Raw genomic sequence first — 22,153 nt, forward strand, 5'->3', positions numbered from 1 at the left:
GTATCTGGAAATTGCAAATACTAGGGGATTTTTCTGTCATTGCTGTTCCCCAATGCCTGTCACAGTTTTACATAGTTGAAAATTATCTATGCAGTGCCACATTAACCACATTAACATTCCTGTTTTAGAGCCCAGTGAAAAAGGAAGATGTGGACATAACCTTGGAGACTAAATCTGAGCTGCAGGAGGAGGATGAGGCTCCATTCCCTCCCCTGAAGTCAGAAGACAGTGGCATTGGTCTAAGTGCTTCCTCCCCAGAGCTCTCTCAGCACCTGGGGATGCCAACTGTGACCCTTGAGAGAGATGATGTCTGGAAGAAAGGGGGGAGCATTCAGAAGACTTTGTATTGCATCCAAGAGCTGGTTGCCAAGTTTTCCAGTAAATACATTTTTGGGGTGCAAATTCAAGAAACAAGTAACGAAAGCATGTCAGCAATGAATCTGAGTGGAAAAGAGAAGAAAGAGAATGGCTACAGATTACTTGAAAGTGCTAGCAAGAAAAAGAGCCCATGGGATGCAAAGCAAATCACTGTACCTCAGTTTAAACAAATGCTTTCAGACTTGTTCTCAGTTCGTGGGTCACCATTCAAGAACAAGAGTTCTAATCCTCTTCCTCCTGACTGCAACTCCAGTAATCACAAGGAAAAGGAGGAAGAAGAGTGGGACTTAGAGCAAGTGATGCTTGTCTTGGGACCCCTTAGAGGTGACTGCAAGGAAGCTTTCTCTGCGGCTTGTCACCTTTTGTTGGATTGTACTACATTCCCCGTCTATCTTTCAGAAGAGGAGATGGAACAGTTGTATCTCTCTTTGTTTCAGGTTCCTGGTAAGAAAAGATTCCTTTACTGGGCAACTTGAGCATTTGAGGATGTAAATAGCAGTGTGAGCTTGGCTATTTGCAAGACATGTCACCAGAGCCAGTAGTAATGCCTTTCGACAGGGCTGAAGGCAAGCTGCATGTGAATTAAAGACCTACTCACATCAGCATGTGTTTTATGTCTTGTAGCCGAGGGACAAATTTTACCAAGCTTTTTACCACATTCTTTTGAAAGCTTTCACTACAAAACTTGTAGCTGAAAGGATGAAGAGACCTTCTGGCCTATAGAGCCTTGAGGCATGGTACAGCATTTTCAGGAAATCAGTACCCCTTGTCCATGTATGCCTCCCCACCCCCCCAGAAAAAAGGAAAAGAATGTATTAGAGGAAGATGTGTGTAGGTGGAAAACTCTCTAAACCATAATAGAAACAAAACCAGGTCTTTCCCTAACCCTCTGAATTCAAAGGAGTCTGATGTAAGCTGAAAAGAATAAGAATAATCTTGTATAGCTGGAGGGGCCTGTTTGTTCTGGAAATTCAAGTTAATTAATCAGCTTTAGCAGGAGCAGTTATTGGCCTGAAAAGTAGTTGACAAGATAGGTTTGTAGTGAATGGAGAAGTGGGAATCTGGAAAATCTTCCTCACCTCAGTACAAATTTCTGCTGTCTTCCTTAGCGAAGTGATGATATGCCCATCATCTGCATAGGTGAGCTGTCTGCTTGACATGAACACTTTTGCATATTTGCGTTGCCTTGCATATGGTCAGCAATATAGCTGAACTTAGAAGTTTTGCTTTCATAATTGTGTTTCTTTGAAATATCATCCTATGATTATATGATTATAGAAGTTTACTTTCAAAATTCTTTTCAACTGCACACCCTGGAGAATAAAGTAAAGTTTAAAGTCAAAAGGAGAGAACCTCTGATAATGAAGGTCTGGGTTGAATTTGATATAAAATTTGTCTGATGTGAAGAAGGAAGAGTGGACATTTTGTTGTGGTAGTAAAGCAGTTACAACATTTGCTTTTGAAGCCAGAGGTGTGAACTCATACTTCAGACTGTCTCCAGTCAAGCCTTAATAAAACTTGGTCTGATTATTCACTTGGAAATATGGCTTGACTTGATGTTAGCCATATCTGTTCCTTGTGTTCTTCATGGTGGCTGAAATGACATGCCTCAATGCTACCTGAAAGAGCATCCTTGGATCAGCAGACCTCTACTGTTGTTTTTGACAATAACAGCTGGAAAACAGCAGCTGTAAAAACTAGTTGTGAATAAGCATAAACTGGAAAGCAGAAATCCACTAGTTACTGGGTTACTGAGGTCCTGCAAGAGCTTTCTGCCTGGAGAAATAGGAGAAAGAATATAACTTGCTTTGAATCAAGTCCCTTCTGAAGTAAGGAACTTCATAATAGCATGACAGTTGAATTTGGGCAGTCATTTTTGTATCTTGGTCCTGTGAGCTTGATTAAAGAATTCTTGGAAATTCAACCATAACCTTGAGATTATTCAAAGTCTTTTTTCTCACTTACTTTCTAAGGAGGTTGTGATGCCGGCTTCCCTCTGTGGCTGAAGTCCTTAATGACAATATGCTGTTGTGTGAATGACTGCTATGTTCAGAACGTGTCCATCTTCACGCTGCTGGAGGTGATCAACCATTCCCAGTCACTGGCACTTGTGATAGAAGACAGAATGAAGCGGTACAAAGTGTCTGGCCACAACCCCTTCTTTGGAAAGCTACAGATGGTCACCCTTCCTCCCATTGCTCCTGAAATTCTAAAGATCATCTCAGAGAAAACAGATTTCTACCAGGTGTCAATTTTCTTTTTCTTTTTTACTGCCTAGCTACACTGAACCTCTAAGGATGGGGTAGGAAAGGAAATGTTATTTGCATGGATGTTCGGGAGCAGCATGTTTGTGTTAGAATGACCCACTACTGAGTTTTGCTTCCACAAGCATTTGAAAGCAATTGCATGCTTATATGTGTGCTTCCCAGCAGGATGTTCAAAAGCAGCAGGTTATTTTCAAGTTGCTAGTTGTTTTTGTGTCCAAATTCCTGGTGGGTAGGTATAGTTGATTTCTGACTTGAAGGGTTTGGTTTCATTAGTTGAAAGCTACACTTTAGACAACTGATACCACTCTAATAAGAGAAAATGTTAGTGGGTGAATAAAACTGAAAACAATCCATCCTCCTCATTTAGAGTATGTATGTTTCAAAGATGCTTTCCTTCTCCTGACCATTTATTGATATTGGTGTTGGTATCAGCATTGGTTCCAAGATCGTTTTCTTAATAACTGTGTTTCCAATTGCTGTGCCTGACACATGTACAGCCTGTTAAGTTTTGACTCAGAAAATGAAAGCAGAAATGCTTTTCTTCATTTCTGGTGCACGTACATTTGAATTACCTGTCCTACTAGGGTAGGAAAGTTGCATTCCTTTAAGTCTGAGTGTATGACCTGAATTCTTACTCTTTGCTAAACTAAGACAATTTGGAAATCCCTTTTGGTAATAGAGGACATTTATGCAATAAGCTTGTAAGTCAGGGAAGAAATGGCACTTAAATATTTATTTATTTATTCATTTATTATTTTTTCCCTAGAAAGTAGCCTGTGTCCTCTGGAATCAGCTGAACAAAGAGACACGGGAGCATCACATTGCCTGTGTGGAACTGTTCTACAGGTTGCACTGCTTGGCACCATCGGCAAATATCTGTGAAGACATTATCTGCCATGCACTTTTGGATCGTGATAAAGTAAGTCCTGTAGTTATGGAAGCCTCTTCATCACTGTAGAGTTGTTGCAGTGCTTCCCAGACTCCCTCCAGTTCCTTTCTACCCCGCTTCTTCACTCCCATGGTCCCTCTGTCTTCCAGGAGTCTGACAGACTCTGTCCATGCCTTTACAGTTCCCTGGGATTTGTTCATCATGGGATTACTGCTAAAATTAATCCTTGGATACAAGTTCTATCAATGCCAAAGCTTTTTTAGTTTCATCCCAAATCATGTAGTATCTAAAAACTTACAGGTTTTGACAGTATTTTCAACCTAAGCCAGCTCCACCAGTAACTCTAAAATAATTTTATTTTGTGCTGATTCTGTAAACTTCATATTCCAACAAAAGACTTTATTACCTTGTAAGTGTATGTCAACATAATGTTGACCCTGTGTCCACCTTATTATTTAGTTCTCATAATAAGTAAGCAGTATTTTAAGTGAGTCAGTTACTAATTATTTTATTACTTAGTTTAATGACAGAACAGTTCTTTAATAACTTACAGCATATTTGTGAGAAATGCCTTGCACAATAAAACTTAAACCAGCCACCTTCAGTCTTTGGTGTTGGTTTCGTATCTTTCCTCTTGCAATTTTGAAACTTAAAAGTTTGGAAATCTTTTAAAATCTTTTGAACAAAATTACCAGTAATAAACACTACCTTGTATAACAATGTCTTCCTGTTTGTCATCCAGCTTTTAAACCTCCCTAACATCAAGCCAAGACTAAAATGTTTATACACAGGAGTCTTGAAATACATTTTTTGTGTATTGGCATATCTGGTTTTTTGCTCCTACAAACCCAGTGGCTGTTGAGTTTTGGCTGTGCATTCACAGATATATGGCATTTTGGTTTAGTCTATTGCAAAACAGAAAAATGCTCTCAAGCTACCTGAGAAGGATTAGCAGTCATCTATACAATAATGGTTGTTCTGCTAGAGGTTTAAAAATCACTAAAACTTTCTTGGAGATAAATGCTGCAAAAAATATGTATCTGTCTTGTTTCCTTGCAAAGGGGACAAGGCTGGAAGCACTGTTCAGATTCTCTGTCATGTGGCATCTGACCAGAGAGATCCAAGGCAGCAGAGTGACTTCTCACAATCGGTCCTTTGATAGGTATTTTCCATTTCCACTGGCTTGGACTTACATTTATATATTTACTATATCGTGCTTTATTCTGTTCTTTTTTCTGAGGTGGGAAAAAGTTCTCTGTAGAGGGAGCAAAAAATGAGCAAAAGGAAGATCTTCAGCTTCCTTGCACTATTACCTTTGCAAAGCATTCTGTGTGCATGGTGCACTTCTTTGTGTGAAGGAAATTTCTGTAAAAATAGGAAGAGCTTCATGTATGAAGAGTAGCTTGCGGACAAGTTCCTGCATAGCAGCCATTTTTTATCTTGGAGTGGGTTAGATTTTTTCCCAAAGGAAACAGAACCAGGTACTTGTGCAAAGAAAAAAATAATAGTTCTACTTCCTATTTTTGAGACCATAACCTTTGTATAAAATGAAACAAAAGCATTAAAAGTCTTTCTAAATAAGTACGTGAAAGCATTTTAAAATATGCTGCTCTTCTAGACTGTGAGTATATGTATGGCCTTGCTTGTACAAATGCATGTGTACTTGAGCTCAGCTCAGGAAAATATGCATGATCAAGTTGTTTTTAGTAGACATGAGCCATTGGCTGGTGCCTACTTGAACATGCACTGTGTCTGTTCCCTGCCACTATTTTGTTGTTTGCATTAACTTTTTTTAGGGATTTCAATTGTACTTCTTCGTTCTGATTTCTCCACTCAGGTCTCTGTTTGTGGTACTGGACAGTCTCAATTGTTCAGATGGCGCAATTGGTGCTGCAGCACAGGGCTGGCTGATCCGTGCTCTTTCACTTAATGATGTTGCACGGATTCTTGAACCAGTCCTGCTGCTGCTGCTTCATCCTAAGACACAGCGCACGTCCATCCACTACATCAAACAGAAAAATTCAGCAGGTAAAACTGTTCTTGGACTGAAACTATAAGGGCTAACATAGCATTGCATACTCCTGAACACCTGCTGAAGGTAGTCTCTGAAATGCAATGGCATCCTATTACCGTGAGCTGTCTTGCTTCAGTTCCACAGACTCCTCATTATCCAAGCACCTACAGTGATTCTTAAAACAGAGTTCAGGAGTAAGTCATGCTAGTTGAAGGCCTGATGATCGTTTTCTGGTGGCTGCACCTACGCTGTTGGTTTGGATTGCTCCCTGCTTTGCTTTGGGTTCTTGTCCCACACTCGTCTTTGCCATTCCCAGATGATCCACACTGCATGTGTGTTCACTGTTCACCAGATCCCTTCTTGAGCAAAACTAGGTCTGCAACCAAATGAAATCCAGGAGCAGTTTGGTGACTGTGTCAGTCCAGGAACTGTTCCAGTAGGCAGGATGGACAGGCAGATCTTACTCTCTCCACTCAGTCTTGCCCCAGCACACCATGCACCTTCATACCAGTTTCTTTGTTCAGAATATTAGTTAATGATTCCCTCGGCATCACGTTAAAGTAATCAGACAGGTTGTGAGGAACATCTTGCTGTTTAGGGCATACCACACAAAACCCCCGCTTAATTCTGCTGGCTTCAGAAAATTAAAATGTCTTTGTCCAAAGATCTGTCTTGATTCAAGAGGAGACCTGAGCCCTTGTGGCGTATGTCTTAGGTTTCCCAGAGCTAGGATGTAGAAGCAAAGAGAGGTGTCTGCAATTAAAGATGACCTCCAGTCACACAAATTTAAGAATTTGGCAGGGACTCTTTACCTTGACAGGCTAAATTTGACAGCTGGAAGATGTCCATTTTAAGACCCATAAGAAGAACATTGTGAACCACATATGATATGTGTGTCAAATGTGGAACAGACAAGTGTGACAGAGACCTGTCAGGAGCAGCTGAGGAAGACTGAGACAGGTATGGAGCCAGGGTTTGCTCCAAGTGCAGAGAGTCCCATGAAGGCTGGCAGTCTCTTCAGGTTTGGGATTGTTGAGAAGTCTGTTCAGGTTGGGATTGCTGGGAGTGGTAAGGGTATGAGACAATGCACTGTTTGGCCCAAGTAGCCAAGGTTGTTTCCTGGAGCACAGCTGGAAGACAGTGGAGAAGTGTCCAGCAGTTTTGTGTAAAGAAACTTCTGTGTCACCTGTCTGTCTCATTACTGTTAACATAGCTGTCTGCTTGCATAATTGATTGTCTGTCTTGACTGGCAAATAGTTAGATGGCAGACATTTATAGCATCCAAAGGGACCTGTTTATTAGATGCTATACAAACACAGGGCTAATATATTCCTTCCTTGTTCCACAGCATGTGATCAAGTAAAACATTAGCTCTTAAAAAAATAATACATTTTAAAATAAAAAAGTAAGAATCCCTCTGTTGCTATCCTTCTTATTTCCCTTGTGATCTCAGCAAACATTTTATGCTTAGGAAGCATAAAAAAAATTGTCACATCTAGGGAGTCATAGCATAAGAGAAACAGTATGTGCTTTATATTTTGATCCTATTCTCTTGCACTTACAGTAAACTAGGACTGCTCTACCACTTTAAAAAAAAGAATTCTTGCCTTAACCCGGGGGGGGGGGGGGGTTTAGCTTGACTTGTTACAATTAATACTAGACTAGAGCAGAGTAGCTTTTTAACCTTTTTTTTTCTTACAACGATTGATTCAAAATTAAAGCATGTTGTGTGGACTAGATGACCTATAAAGGTCCCTTCCAACCCAAACTGTTCTATGATTCTATGTGTGAAAAAGACAATTATGTGCTCTTTTGGGGGAAAAAAATAATTTATTTTTTTTCCAGAAGATATACATGATTGGCTTTGCAAGAAAAAGGCCTCTTTGAAAGAGTCTGGCATCTCTGAGAGCAATTCTGAGGAAAACCTTCCATTGAGCCAGTTTACTACCGTCGATAGAGAAGCAATTTGGGCAGAAGTGGAAAAAGATCCAGAGAAGCCGGAGTTAAAAACCAAACAGTCTGAAAACAATGGCTCTTGTAATCCAGTAACTTCACAGGAAGCAGGTGGTGACCAAGACAGTAGTGAGCACACAGAATCAACAGACACCAGTACAGGCCATGACAGTGAAAATACATCCTCTTTTTCTCCTTCTCTGGAGCTGCAGGAAGTGAGCAATGAGGACAATGAGAGTGCTGCAACTGATGGCAAAGAGACCACAAACCATGTGAGTTTGCTTACTGCATTTCTTCCTGAAAGCTCCAAATCCAGTGCAGCACTAAACCTTGTGCGTGCTGACTCTGAGAGGACTCAAGCATCAGAGTCTTTGTCAAGTGATGAAGAGGTGGACTTGGAGCTCCAGGAAATTACCCATTCTAGGTTGCTTAAGCAACAGAAGGAAAAACAGGAGATGATTGAGGCACTGTTTAAACACATGCTGCTATATTTGCAGCCTTATGATTCTAAGAGAGTATTGTATGCTTTTTCTGTTCTGGAGGCAGTGCTTAAAACAAACCCTAAAGAATTTATTGAAGCTGTAGCTAGTACAAGCATGGATACCAGCTCCACAGCACATTTGAATCTTATTTACAATCTATTAGCTCGTCATCAGGAAGCTCTTGTAGGGCAGAGTTTTTATGGCAAGCTTCAGACCCAGTCGCCAACCATGTGTCCCCATTCTCTGCTAATAGAATTGCTCACTTACCTCTGTCTCAGTTTTCTGCGCTCGTATTATCCATGCTACTTGAAGGTCACACACAGAGACGTGCTTGGCAACAGAGATGTTCAGGTAAAAAGTGTGGAAGTCCTGATTAGAATGATGACCCAGCTAGCTACCATGGCAAAGGCAGCAGAGAATAAGAATGTAGAGTTCATACACAGTTTGCTAGGAAGATGCAAAATTCAGGAGTTTGTTCTTCTTTCTTTGTCTGCATCTATGTACACAAGTCAGAAACGGTATGAATTGCTTATGGCAGATGGAGTTAATGTTACTGAAGAACTCTTTGAAGAGAGCCTAATCAATTTTGGGCACGATCAAATATGGAGCGAGCACCCACTCCAGATTGAGTTGCTGAAGCTCTTGCAGGTATTGATTGTCTTGGAGCACCACCTTGGACAGACTCATGAGGAACAGGAGAATCAGCCAGATCTCTCTAAGGAATGGCAGCAGGCTCTTAATTTCCAGCAAGCTATTGGTGCAATGCAATATGTCTATCCACACCCAATAACTTCACAGGGATTATTCGTCTCTGCTGTGGTTAGAGGTTTGCAACCAGAGTATGGCTATGGGATGCATCCCACTTGGGTAGGCTTAGTCACGTGTTCCCTGCCCTATTTTGGGAAGTCCTTAGGCTGGACTGTGGCACCATTTGTTGTACAGATATGTAAAAACCTGGATGAGCTTGTCAAACAGTATGAAAATGAAGCTGTGAAGACATCTGCAAAAGCATCTGCAAGGTAAGAGTCTGCAGTTTGGGGGTTGTTATGCAGAAAAGTTCCCCGTACTACAGAGCAGTGCATAGTAACTTACTGGTCTAGCATTGTGACTCCCAGAGGTTGATCCTCAAACTCTGCTGTACATGCAGGCATCTGTCCATTGAGCCCAGGTGAGGTGGAAGCGCTGTTGTTGCAGCAGGGCTCGCTGCAGTTGAGGAAGAAAGGGGACCAGCAGCAAGAATGACCAGCAGCAGTGATATTCCCTGCCCCCCTCTGCCTGCCATCCAAGTAAAAAGTTCAGAGTTTTAACAAGACTGAGGATTTTGGAGGACTAATTGAGGAGAGACACCCTGGAGAAGAAAAATACAGTAGTACTGTTCAGAACAGGCAGTAAGTGAAAGGAGTAGGGAAAAACAATTGAACACTAAAGATTTATGGTCAGGTGGGAAATAATATTCTGAAAGATCTAGACAGGGAAATGGGATTGTCCAAGCATAGTTTCTGAATCCTTTGTTTTGATATTCCTGTCTGGTCATTCCAATGTTCTATTTAACTGTTGAGCAGAAACAGATTTCTACTTCTACTGGAATTTTTAATCAAGGAAATACCACTTGGCCTGTTAACTGGGTTTTTTCCTTCCCTCCCCACCCACCCCACAGCTTAACTTCTAAAAGAGAAAATGTTACACCTGATTACCCACTAACCCTTTTGGAAGGTCTGACAACCATTGGTCACTTCTGCCTTCTGGATCACCCTAATCAAACTAAAAAGGTAAGTGCTTAATGCCTACCACTCCCTTGATGCTTTGGCACCAGTTCTTCAAAGTATGCATCCCTTTTTCATTCAGAGGTGAATATAAGTAGTAAAGTAGCTGTCGTACAAGAAGATAACCTTAAAGAAGTGAACTAAGTAAAAGTGTAAGGGAGGGGGGACTGAACTTTAATTTCTTTTTATTTGAAGACAGGAAAGTTAATTTTAAGCAGAAGATGTTCATGATGATCTTGGTCGCACAAATACTAGTCCTGTGTATTGTGTCTACAGTTGCTCTGTTGTTAGCAAAGCCTTCTGTTTTCTTTTGAGTTGATAACATGCTGATATGTTCTCTACAACTTTAATTCCTATAACATTTGTCAGAAGAGGATATTATCCAAGTAATTGCCTAGACAAATTAACTCTTTCTGTGCCAGAATAGTGAACAGCAAATTCAGTAGACTGATGGCAGCAGTATATATCGGAAATAGAATGGTTGAATTAAAGTTGGGTATAATTCTCCTAAGTATAGAATAAGAGCAGTCACTCTGTAGTGCATAATATAATGTATTTTAACATTCATATTTGTTTTTTCTAGTCATCATGTTTAGCTGAACCTGCAAACCTGAGAAATGCTAGGAATGCCATTTTGGAAGAATTGCCTCGCATTATTAATACCATGTCCCTTCTTTGGAGTGTTATAAAGAGGGAAGACTCTCAGAAAAGACCAACTGACTTCTTTGGAACAACTAAAGGCTCTTCTTCAGTCTACTTTAAAGCAACCAAAGTAGGAGTTCTTTTAAACTGCTGTGTATCTCATCATCCTTATCATTCCCTCCATCACCAGTGCATTTCACATAGAGTTCTTAGGAATAGTTTTGCCATTCCCAGAATGATAATGGGCTACAAAGAATTTTTTAAGAACTCTTATCAGCTACAGACTTGCACAGTACTTACCTATAAAATTAGATTGTCTTTGCTGTTCTTTTTGCCCCTCTGCACCCTTACCTGATCTGTTTAATGTTTTGATTTTTCTGTGAGCTTCTGTTAATAGCTGCTGTAGAGCTAACCACCTCTGAACTGTCTGCAGGCAGTAGAACATGTACCCGAAGGAATAAAAATACTAGACTTTTCCCTTCTGTGGATATTGATAAATCATAGTAGTGAAAAATATCTGTAGGAGAAGAGAGAATGTAACACAAGAAGTTACTTTTTCTATTTTGCAATATGTTTTCCAACAAATTTAACTTCCATCTGTAATAAGGATGCACTAACTCATAAATAAATAATCAAAACTAATCTGACTGCCAAGCATATGAACAGATTTTTTTGTTGTGTATTTCTGAACATCTTGGGAAAAGGAAGAATGTTTTACAAACTGAGATAGTCTTTGCCTTACAAAGTTTAGCATTCATGGTTATTTTTTTCCCCTCTATAGACATTAAGAACTAAAATACTTGACTTCATGAATCCATTGACAGCACAACTTGGAATCCAGTTGATGGCAGCAATTGCAGCAGTATGGAATAGCAAGAAACCTCATAGGAATCAAAGTAAAATCAAGGTGAAACTAAAGAAAGGCACCCTTAGTTTTCCAGTGTAAAGGCAAATGTTACATTTATATTATCAGTTCTAAACTCTGGGCTTGTTTATAGATTCTTTGAGGTTTTTTATCTGTGACAGTGGTAAGCCACTGAAAAATCTGAAACACTCATTTATACATAATTACACAAAGCATCAGGACTACAATTAAACCTAAATAGATAATGAAATAAAAAGGACGGTGTGACGGTTTAAATCTGATAGTAATAGCCATTTTCTTTATTCAATACTGAATTGTACACTTGGGATTGTAACTTGCCAATTATATTTTAAAGACCTTGAATCAGCTCCATTTCCAGAGAAACGTTAGAGTTGTAGTATTCCCTGGAACTAAGCATTTATTCTGAGCAGAACACCTCTTTCTTTTCTGCTTTCATCTGAGCATAATGAAGTTGTTTTCATGAAGGTGTTGGGAGAAGATTTGTGTGTGAAAAATTGTCGCATGCTTGATTTAACTTGTTCAATTTCCATTTTGTATAAGTATTGATACTTGAATAATTACACAAAAAGCTGTTTTTTCAGCTTCATATTTTGCCTGGTACATTCTTCTGAGGGGTGTGGTTTTTGTTTTGTCAGATTATTCCAGTGGCTAGTGCATCGCAGCTTATTCTTGTGGATTTAATATGTGCACTTAAGACATTGAAAATTGACACTATATTACATCTAGTCAAAGAGGTAGTCAAGAAACCATCACAAATCAAGGGAGAAGAGGTAACCATGAAGATAATTCCTTTTTTTTTAATATATTCTATTCTGGGTCTATTCTAATGTGTTTTCTAAATATTAGAAGGAAAGTTGGGGTTTGGTGTTTTTCTTTTTAAGTGTGTGATTCTCTTTTGCTTTCAATAAGTTATGTTTTTCAGAATGTGCGTTTCTGTGGTGTTATCCATCAGTGTAAGTTCTTCAGAATATTTTGCTGGAGAAGTTGCTGGTAATGAAAATGTGTGGGGTCCTCCAGTACTGAAGATGCTGACAATTTTCATAAAGCTGCTGCAGATACACAGCTCAGCAATACATTTCTATCTTTCTACCCTTATCTGAACAGTTAAAAATACTTCACACTGAGTCTTCCACTTTCCACTTGGTTTACAAGGAAACCAGTTTTGCTACTGTGCACACCATTGTATGAGCTCCTACAGCTCTGAATAAACTGTAGCAGATAATGCAAAATAATGTGAGTGCTTCTGAACTAGGGTCCTCTCTTAAAGCTCTGAATTCCCTCATACTGCTGTGTAGATAATTTTATCATAGTTGGTCACCTGTTGGAGTACAAGGGGCTTCGAAGAAGGGTGTGTTAACCATTGAACACATTCAACAGCTTGGACCTTCTGTTTTTTTCTGAATGGCAAATAATGGCAGTTTTGCTTTTATTTTTCAGAAATCTTCTCTTGTAGATATTCCAGTGCTGCAGTTCAGTTATGCTTTCATTCAAAGGTAATTCAGCCATTATAAAAGAGAATTTTCTGTTTGACTCCAGTTAAGATAACAGCTAGCATCACTATTTCTGCTTTACTTTGATCTTTGTGTCACTGTATCACAGGACACCTTTATGTAGGAAACGGTTATTGCCACTTCTTTGTTAAGTAACAGATAGACACAAAATAACAGGGCTATGACGTTATGTTCCATTGATCTGTTGATAATGCCAGTCTGAAAGCCTTATTGCGTACCAGTAGAGCAACATACTTTAGGCATCTCATTAGCAAGACACTTGTATAATTTCTTAGGATCTTTCTCCTTATCTGTTCTGTGTTGCCAGATGAATGGATAGAGAACTTTCAAATTTCATAGAACTGCTATGGCTGCAGTCTGTGCTGGACATGTAGTGGGTCAGGCAGTTGGTTGGAAATACTCCTTTTGATCAAAACTCTTCTTCACATACTTGGCTTTTCTCAAATGGAAGCCTTGGGATATATCAGACTGCACAATATACTGTATGGAATAAGCTATGGAGATAAGTAGGTTGGCATGCAGTGGAGTGGTTAGCTAAACTATTCCTTTTCTTGTCCCTGAAGACTCAGCCCTCTTACAGTGCTGTCTGGCATACTGCATGTGCTGCTAGCATTTAGTGGTGTATGCATATTGCCTGTGCTGCTGGATATTTATACCACATTGCTGGATCAGTTAGCACAGGGCAGGATCTAAAGGACTGATATTGATGGAAGCTTTTAAGCCACCAAGTTACCTATATATGTTGGTTTTTGTTTTTTCCTTAACTCTATCTTCAGACTTGGGTGTGATTTGGTATTGTTTTTTTTGGCAGATTGCCTGTTTCAGCCTTGCAGGAGAACTTCCAGTCCTTGTTAGGACTTCTCAAAGAGTCTGTGCAGTTGAATTTAGCTCCTCCTGGACACTTTCTTCTTCTCAGGTACTGCATAAGAGAGAAGGCTTATAGATGCATGGAGTAGACCTGTCCAATTACTAACTTAGAGTGAATTGATTTTCCCACAGTACTCTGAATGACTTTGTGACGAGGACACCTACTCTAGAAAACAAAAAAGACCAAAAAGACTTACAGGTACATGTATACCTTTAGTTCAAAAATCTGGCATTGTAAATCTAAGTAAAAGTGAAGATGACCTGATCTTTGTATCTGAATTCATCTGTGCTTTTAGAATGTGTGAATCTGCATCCACACATTTTGGCTTAGGCCTGGTAAATATGGGAGGCTCAAATATGAGACAAGATGCACAGACATCTCTAGCAAAATTTTGTCAAAAATGCATGAAATTGCAATGGTAACTATGGACTTTTCAAAGCTGTTTTTGCTAGATAATTTTATGATTTCTCAGAATTTAAATCATAACACAAGTGTGGTATCATGAGTTCATGTCATATGTGTAAGTATTGAAATCTCAAAACTATCTAGGAAAATTAGTAGCATAATTATTCTTGAAGCTCATAACTGTGTTTGGCAATGTAAATGACTGTCAGCTCACCTTTTATGCAAAGAAGGGCTGGAGTAGAGCAGGACTCTCTTCCTATGGCAACTGTGATTTCACCAGAACAGTTTAAGCACTACCTACTTGGGTGCAGTTTTGACACTGAGCCAACATAATGCTGTGTATGAGATCAGATAGTGTTGTGGTTATAGGACTTTTGTGTGCCAACGGAGAAATTAAGTCTCCACTTCTGCTTCAGAGACTTGCCAGCAAAATGGCAATGATAAAAAGACAGTTTTGCAATCTTACTATCTTATAGCCTGTTCACAAGTGACCTCTGATTTGCTTTGGATTCTTGGGATTTGGTTTCATTAGAGTGGCCAGCTTTTCATTTCACTGGGAATTAAATATGCTGGAGTGAGAAGTTTGATGCCATGTCTTGCTTACCCCTAATAGAAAGACTGAAATATGAACAGTCGGATTGCTGTAGGATAAAACCCTGCCTCACTTAATGTTCTCTGAATATAAAAGGAATAAAAAGGAACAGTGTTCAAAACAATAAAGGCATTGGTATGCCATTTCTGAGGGGCTGAACAATTTAGATCATGTCTTTGACAGGTGACAGCTAATGTGTAAAGTGTGGCAGGACTGATGCCAAATGCCAAATCAATACAATGTTAATGGTAATGGCTTGCATGGAAAATCATGAGTAAAACTTCCATGATAAGCTAACTTAAAAGTTTTTCCTGCTTCTCATTTTCTTACCTGTTCTTATTTGAAGTGAGCAGTAGTTAGTCATCTTGAGAGCACAGATAGTTAAATCAGAGAAGTATGTATGTTTCTAAGAGATAAAAGTGCCTAATTCTGATCCTTCTGACATGTTCCATATAAAAAGGATTTTGCTGGATTGGCCAAGTGATGATAGCTTTCATCTGATGCCACGTTGTCTGGTTATGTTATAGGAGGTGACCCAAAAAATCTTGGAGGCTGTAGGGACTGTTGCTGGTTCTTCTCTGGAACAGACTAGCTGGCTGAGCCGGAACTTGGAAGTGAAAGCTCAGCCTCAGATTTTACCAGATGACTTCAACATTGAAGATGTGAATGGTAATGTGATTTTGTCTGATTTTCTGCTGCTTCCTCTCTTCTACTTAAGTCAGTGAAGAGTACAACGTATTTGACAGTATGTTGTTTGCATGAGATGGGAGTAATACAGACAAAAAGTAAAACAACAAAAAATGCATTATCCTCCAATAACAATGTCAGCCTAAGCGGGTTTAGTAAATACCTGCAGATTGTGTATAATGCAGAGGAAGACTTATTGCAGGTGCATGCAATACACGGGACAGAACAGTATGGGGCATGAGGTATGTCATTGTGGCAGCATATCCAGAGGCATTTATTTCACTGTAATACCAAAAAATAACATCAGTTTTGTTTGGGAAGAAAATTAGGAAAACAGCAAAATTTAAACATACCTGAAGGGAAAACTAAATAATTTTACCTCTTTTAGATACATCAGTGGCACCATCTTCAATGGTTTCTGCCTCTGCTCCTTCAATATACAGTGTCCAAGCTCTTTCTCTCCTTGCAGAAGTAAGTAGGAACCAGTTTTATAGTTGCTGCTCTCATCTGTGCGGTGGTTTAGTATTGGTATTACTGAGCAGATGAATGCATCAGGTTTTCCTGGCAGATTAAATGGGGGCCTAAATCTTTCTTGGGGCATTCCATGTGTGCACGCATTCTAGCCTGAAATAAGGCATGCTTTCCCCTTTTGACAGAAATACCAACTAGAGGTTTAAAGAGATGTTCTTTTCATTTTTAAGGTTCTTGCTTCTCTTTTGGACATGGTTTACCGGAGTGATGAGAAGGAGAAAGCTGTGCCATTGATTTCACGTTTGCTTTATTACGTGTTTCCTTACCTACGCAACCACAGGTGACTTCTCTCTCTGTGCATGTGATTTTTCTTAAGTCTGAATTTTTTGACTGCAACTGTAAGACTTTTGGGTTTTCTTCAGTTTGTCCTCTCCTTTGTTTCCATTCTAATAAGGTTTGAGCTGTATTTCCCCCAGGAGCTGAAACTTTTTGTTTGAGCTTTGACAGCTCTGTTTAGCTGTAGGTGTTCCTCCTGTGTAGGTTTTTTGTAGGCCTTTACTTAAAGCTCCCCTTTCTGTGTATGTTAGGTAATGGAGAGAGACTGTGGGGTGGGGCAGTAGAGTACTGGGCAGGTCACAGGACCCATCATGAAGTAGGAAGGCTACAATATCTGCCTATAGTCTACCTAGTTTTTCAGCCAAAAACATAAGTGTGGGAGAGATGGATGATACCCTCTGTCAGATGAACAGTATAACCTTTTTCCCACAGGGACACGAGAAGGAAGATGAGAACATTACCTTGCTGTGGGGGTTTCCATTCCGTCTTCCAGGGCCTTATCAGTTGGTCCTGGTTCCTCAGCCTGCCTCATGCATCTCTCCCCATGTTTCTCCCAGTGCTATTCACAGATCTCTCAGAAAGCAAACCCTACCTTTTCCAGCAGCTCTCCGCCAAGTGACGGGAAGCAACCTTCCCCTTCTCTTCCCTGCTCCCTGCCAGTTCCGTTTTTCTGAGTTGGAGCTGCTCCTGCTGTAGCTGTTGCCAAGTTTCCCTTCCTCCCAGCTGCTCCCTTTTGGCTACTATGTTTTTCTGAGCAGACCGATCTAATCTGAGGTGTGGAAGAGCATCAGCCACAGCTCGTGGGTTGTGGTGGTGGATGGGTAGGGGTTGACTGGAGTGTTGCTTAGGTTAGTACCCTGTATACAGTGAAGAGCAGGAAAAAAAGGGGTATAGAGGGTCAGGGAAGATACAACCAGGCATGCTGAAAAGGGATGATGGATTGAGTGTCACTGGGAAGTGAGCATTAAAGCTTGCAAGCCTCAGAGAGCAGCAGGGTTTGAAGACATTTCCATGCTCCCTCTCAAGGGGGATGGATTAAAAATGATGCAGAGAAATTTTGGGAAGCTATTTTCTATTCATTATAATTGTACATTTTCCATCATATCTACTAAGTGTTTTCTGTCTGCTTCACCCCTGACCAAGTCAGATTCTTGATGAATGGAGTGTATGTTGCTTTTGTTGACCAGGGCATATACCATCATGCACATGCACCCAGTGCCCTTGCTGTTTGCAGCAAATATGGAAAACCCTGCATACAGCCACCACTGAAACTGTTCCTGGGAATGCTGGCATCACGCTGCCACGCTAGGCCTGGTTTGAGGCAATGGCTGCAAGCCAAACACTTGGTCCATCTCTGCCCATGTGTGGAAATGGTACAGTTAAAATTGGCATGGACACTGCTGCTGTAAGAACGTCCTTGTGACTGCTGCAGAGGATAAATGACAGCTGCTGCAATGCTAGCATAGATCTGAACACCAGGAGTCAGCCAGCTTGTTTTTTCTTGCAAAGATACTACCATGCCCTTTGGTCTGAGAATGATGGTTCAAAAGACATGGGCATCGGTCATCGTGAAGTTGCTGAGATGTCTAGAGATGTCCTTTGATGGTTCTCCAGTTTCAGCCTGGCAAGGCCAGCAGTCCCTGTGAGCTGTGTAGCCATGACCATAACAAGATGGTCACTGGTTAAGAATGTGGAGCCCCCCTTAGGCCCATAGATAGGCTATATGATTTTCATGTTACTCATACATGCAGCACAGCAGTTGGACCATAACCTCCAAGACTGTCTTCATGCCACTGTCCTCCCAAATCAGCAGGAGTTTGGTTGCCAGTCTCCACAAAAAGGCAGTAGCCTACCCCCACCTCCTTGACAACACTGAGGCTGCTGAAGGTGTGTTGCCAGCTCAAACAGAAGACCTTGACAGCATCCCTTCTCAACCAAAAGTCATGTTCCTGTCAGTCTGAGCACCACCTTCCCAGCCTGAAACCTTTGTTCAGCCACAGGCAAAGCAGTTACTGTAGTGAGGATTCATAGCAGGATGCTGTTTCGCATCGGCGTCCTCGGTGAAACTGAGGTGCCACAGGACAAGCGTTAGTTCACGCAGGGTCCCTTCACCTTGAGACCAACACTCCCTCCCTACTGCGCCTTGCAGAGCACAGTGTCCAGATCTGGAGTGGGATGGTGCACAGGGCAGCACAAGGAGAAAAAGGCTCATAAGTGAGATTTCTATACAAGTGATGATGACATGAGAACTGACATGGAATTGTTATCTGGGTGACAGATGAAGCCTACTGTGATACCTTCTAAAGGGGTCTAATGAAAAGGGTGCAAAGCTTATTGGAAAGTTTTTTCAGGGAAGTTTTGAACCATACCTGTAGTGGAAACAGGCAGTACTGTGCTGTGATACATCTAAACTGAAAATACCTCCCCAAACTACGTAGACTGGAAATGTGAGAAGCTTCTGTACAAGCTGTTTTGATCCCCTGCGGCTCCAAGTTACCAGTTAATGTTGACAAAGCCTATTACTGAGACAATTTGGTTAGAAGTTCTGGGGAACCCCAGAGTTTATTTTCTGGTTACATAAACTTAACTTAAAAAAAATATGTATTTATTATTATTGTTCCCTTCCCCTAGTGCCTACAACATTCCTAGTTTTCGTGCTGGTGCTCAGTTGCTCAGCTCATTGAGTGGATACGCCTATACCAAGCGAGCCTGGAAAAAAGAAGTTCTCGAGTTGTATATGGATCCAGCTTTTTTCCAGATGGACACTTCATGTACTCAGTAAGACATGAGATTGTAGTGCTCTGAGATTCTATTATGAATTTGGAAAGGAAGTCTTTAAAGCAGAATGGCTAATATGGGGAAAAAAAATATTCTGGCTTGTACTTTCTTACAGAATGTAATAATGTTAAAAATGGGTCTCAACCACTAATACTACTAAATACATTCACTTAAATTTTCATTATCGTGCATAAGAATAAATCTGTCTTATGCTGATACTCCCCTTAGTGATTAGGGAACTGCATACAGTATTGCTGGAGGACTTAGAATGTAGTATGTGTTAAACAGGTAAGACTCTGAAGATTGAATACCATTTGGAAACTGTTTCCTTGTATGAAAGGTTTGACCAAAATCTTTTCTGAGGTGAATGTATACCAAAGCTTTCTCTGGTTATCTAATTCTTTCTATATCTTTTCCAGTTGGAGATCCATTATTGATCATCTTCTAACACATGAGAAAACTATGTTTAAAGATTTGATGAGTAAGTATCAGATACTGATAACTTACTTCTACATTAATTTGAAATGTATTTGCATTTAACCTATTGAAGTGCACTTTTAATGTACTAATGTATCAAGAAAATGCAGGCAATGCTGCATCTCCATAATCGACTGTATTGTCAACTTTATTTACAGCTAAAAGCTGTGCTAAGTTTATTCTGTATTTTGATCATGTCTAAAACACACCATAAGTATTTTTGTTCTAGAAATGCTAATGTTGGACTCCCCCATTCACATTTTGCCATAATTTTAAGTTGCTGAAGTGTGACATTTTGCAGCTGTTCCCTGTTAGAAAGCAAGGAGACTTTGGCTAACTTTGGAGGTGCCTGTATACTGGCATCAAGCTGTAGGAATATGGTGCACCAGTACAGAAAACCTTTGAGCAATATGCTTTGACCTCTAATTCAGGTTTGAGGGGAGTGTAGAACAGTAAGTCCTAGGGGAAGGGGTGGGATAGGACCCCTTAAATTTGCGTAGAGCTTCAAAGGAAGAATCAGCTTTAGTCTCTTTTTTCAGGTCTTCTAAAAGAACAGTTGAAGGTTTACAGTGTGAGACTAATTCACCAATCAGTAGACCCAAATCCAAGTTTTTCTTTTTAAAATATTTCAGGACGTAGGAATTATTTTCAGCCCCAAACAAAGGAAGTCTTTATACAGTAGGTAATTCTTATCTTTGTTATAGATATGCAGAGCAGCGCCTTAAAACTGTACCCAAGTTTTGAGCAAAAAGCAATGTTGTTGAAGCGGCAAGCTTTCGCTGTCTTCAGTGGAGAGACGGATCAATATCATCTCTATCTTCCCTTAATACAAGGTAAGATTTGTAATTTAACCTGCCTTTTTTTTTCAGCTGTAACATATATATAAATTGTAAGAAAGGAATGTCACCTGTTTTCCAACACGTACTCCCATTTTTTAAAAGTTTTTAACAAAATTTATGATGCTGTGCATCTTTGAATTCTAACAAATACATAATCTCATTAAGCGGGAGACAGGAATCTGGGTTCCAAAGCCTTTGGTCTGAAAATACAACTGGAAACATGATTATTTAGTGGCAGTCTTCCAGCCACTCTTGGACTATTGTTGTTCTCCTTAAATGTCAGTTTTGATAATATTTTGTCCAATATAAAGCCACCATGTCTTCAGACTTTTTCTGAATCATGGTTTTGTTAATAGAGTTGCAAGGGACTCAACCCAAAACTGATGATGGAGCAAAAATTTTGTTTTGCCACCTCTACATTTTTTATTTCCCAAAGCAACATGCATTCAGGAAAATACTCCTCTCTGTCTGTTTGGGGTTTTTTTTATGTTTACTTCAGAACGACTGACTGAGAACCTCCGTGTTGGGCAGACGTCTATAGTTGCTGCACAGATGTTTCTCTTCTTCAGAGTTCTTTTGTTGAGAATTTCTCCTCAGCATCTAACTTCATTGTGGCCAATTATGGTAACTGAATTGGTAAGGAATAAGTAGTAACTTGAAACTAATTAGTGTGTGTTTTTTCCCGTTTCACCTTTTTCTTCCTCCCAAATACACCCTCTGTTTGAAAAAGGAAATGTTTTCATACATTAGTTTGATAATTTGGGAACAGAATTAACACTGTGATTAGGAAATACCTTTTTGATTACATTAGCAACAAGAGTAGAATTAATCTCTTGCATGGTTTCTTAATTTGTTGCAAATCGTAAGAGTAAACTAAGGGTCTGTGGTTCTACATACAAGATATGTGAAGCCTATCTTTTTTGTGATTGAGTTGTATGAATCTTTCAGCATCCCCATAAATAATTTATTTCTTTAAAGATTCAGACATTTCTACAGCTGGAAGAAGATTTAACTGAAGAAGATGAACCATCAAAGTAAGAATTAACATTTGTCTGGTAGAGAACTTGTGAAAGCTGTGCTTGTTCTGTATCTGCAATTTTTTATTTATTTACTTATTATCTGGGATAGGGAGGAGACAACAGGATTTTTTCTTATTGCACTTGTGTATTTCTAGTACTGATGAATCACAGTTTAGGACTTTTTTTTTTCAGCAGCTAAAATAGTGATATATTAAAAAACTGTTAAGTACCACTTATTAGTTGCATACAAAAAAAGAAGAGATACTAAGTCAGCATTTCGATATTTTAACACGTTGCCATTTTTTCTGAATAGTTTAATTACTTCTAACAGACTTTTATTAATCACAGTGCTTATACAGAACAAAAATAATTTTTGTTGCACACAAGTGCAAGTGCTCATTTGTGTAAATGTGTGCATTTCTCTTTTACTGAATGAAAAACATTTAGTGGATTTATGTTTTAATGGTACACTTCTTAATTGTAACTAACACAGGAGCAACAGCAAAATAAGCAAACAGAAAGTCTTGGGTGATGGCAGTGGATATGACATACAGCAGAATGAGCTGTCCTTGTACTTATCAGCTTGTAAGTTTTTGGACACAGCGCTTTCGTTTCCACCTGACAGGATGCAGTTGTTTCAAATGTAAGTCCTCTAATTACTGACCTGTTCTCTGGGTTGTTACCACTCTTATCCTTTGAAGTAATTACAGATCTACTTTCTTCTAGACTAAATTTTGCCATCAGTTCTTTTTACAAGTGCAGTTATTGATACTCAGGCAGATGTAATTCTGGGTATTTGGAAAAACAATTTGGTCTTGTCAGTGTAGGAGGATCTTACTATCATCATTAACAGATTCTTTAACTTGTTAAACTGGGAGAAGGATAGAGTCTGTTCT

The 22,153-nt window shown here is 39.7% G+C and overlaps 1 protein-coding gene across 2 annotated transcripts in view; it reads left to right on the forward strand.

The window, feature by feature from the left end:
* The window catches only part of DOP1B (DOP1 leucine zipper like protein B), a 51,844-nt gene that overhangs the window by 25,315 nt on the left and 4,376 nt on the right, over window positions 1-22,153 (forward strand). The window contains exons 14-35 of one of the 2 annotated variants that reach the window (XM_037376480.1): window positions 129-822; window positions 2,352-2,623; window positions 3,412-3,564; window positions 4,596-4,696; window positions 5,372-5,562; window positions 7,397-9,002; window positions 9,641-9,752; window positions 10,330-10,518; window positions 11,170-11,295; window positions 11,910-12,044; window positions 12,712-12,767; window positions 13,597-13,701; window positions 13,785-13,851; window positions 15,178-15,319; window positions 15,726-15,808; window positions 16,039-16,148; window positions 18,776-18,922; window positions 19,342-19,403; window positions 20,104-20,232; window positions 20,738-20,874; window positions 21,217-21,272; window positions 21,751-21,900. In XM_037376480.1, the coding sequence (XP_037232377.1) occupies window positions 129-822; window positions 2,352-2,623; window positions 3,412-3,564; window positions 4,596-4,696; window positions 5,372-5,562; window positions 7,397-9,002; window positions 9,641-9,752; window positions 10,330-10,518; window positions 11,170-11,295; window positions 11,910-12,044; window positions 12,712-12,767; window positions 13,597-13,701; window positions 13,785-13,851; window positions 15,178-15,319; window positions 15,726-15,808; window positions 16,039-16,148; window positions 18,776-18,922; window positions 19,342-19,403; window positions 20,104-20,232; window positions 20,738-20,874; window positions 21,217-21,272; window positions 21,751-21,900 (4,823 nt within the window). Of the gene's footprint in view, window positions 1-128; window positions 823-2,351; window positions 2,624-3,411; window positions 3,565-4,595; window positions 4,697-5,371; window positions 5,563-7,393; window positions 9,003-9,640; window positions 9,753-10,329; window positions 10,519-11,169; window positions 11,296-11,909; window positions 12,045-12,711; window positions 12,768-13,596; window positions 13,702-13,784; window positions 13,852-15,177; window positions 15,320-15,725; window positions 15,809-16,038; window positions 16,149-18,775; window positions 18,923-19,341; window positions 19,404-20,103; window positions 20,233-20,737; window positions 20,875-21,216; window positions 21,273-21,750; window positions 21,901-22,153 lie in introns of both variants that reach the window. The other variant, XM_037376479.1, reaches the window with a different exon arrangement.

This window comes from Falco rusticolus, chromosome 2 (genome assembly GCF_015220075.1).
Source record: "Falco rusticolus isolate bFalRus1 chromosome 2, bFalRus1.pri, whole genome shotgun sequence".
NCBI classification, from domain to species: Eukaryota; Metazoa; Chordata; class Aves; order Falconiformes; family Falconidae; genus Falco; species Falco rusticolus.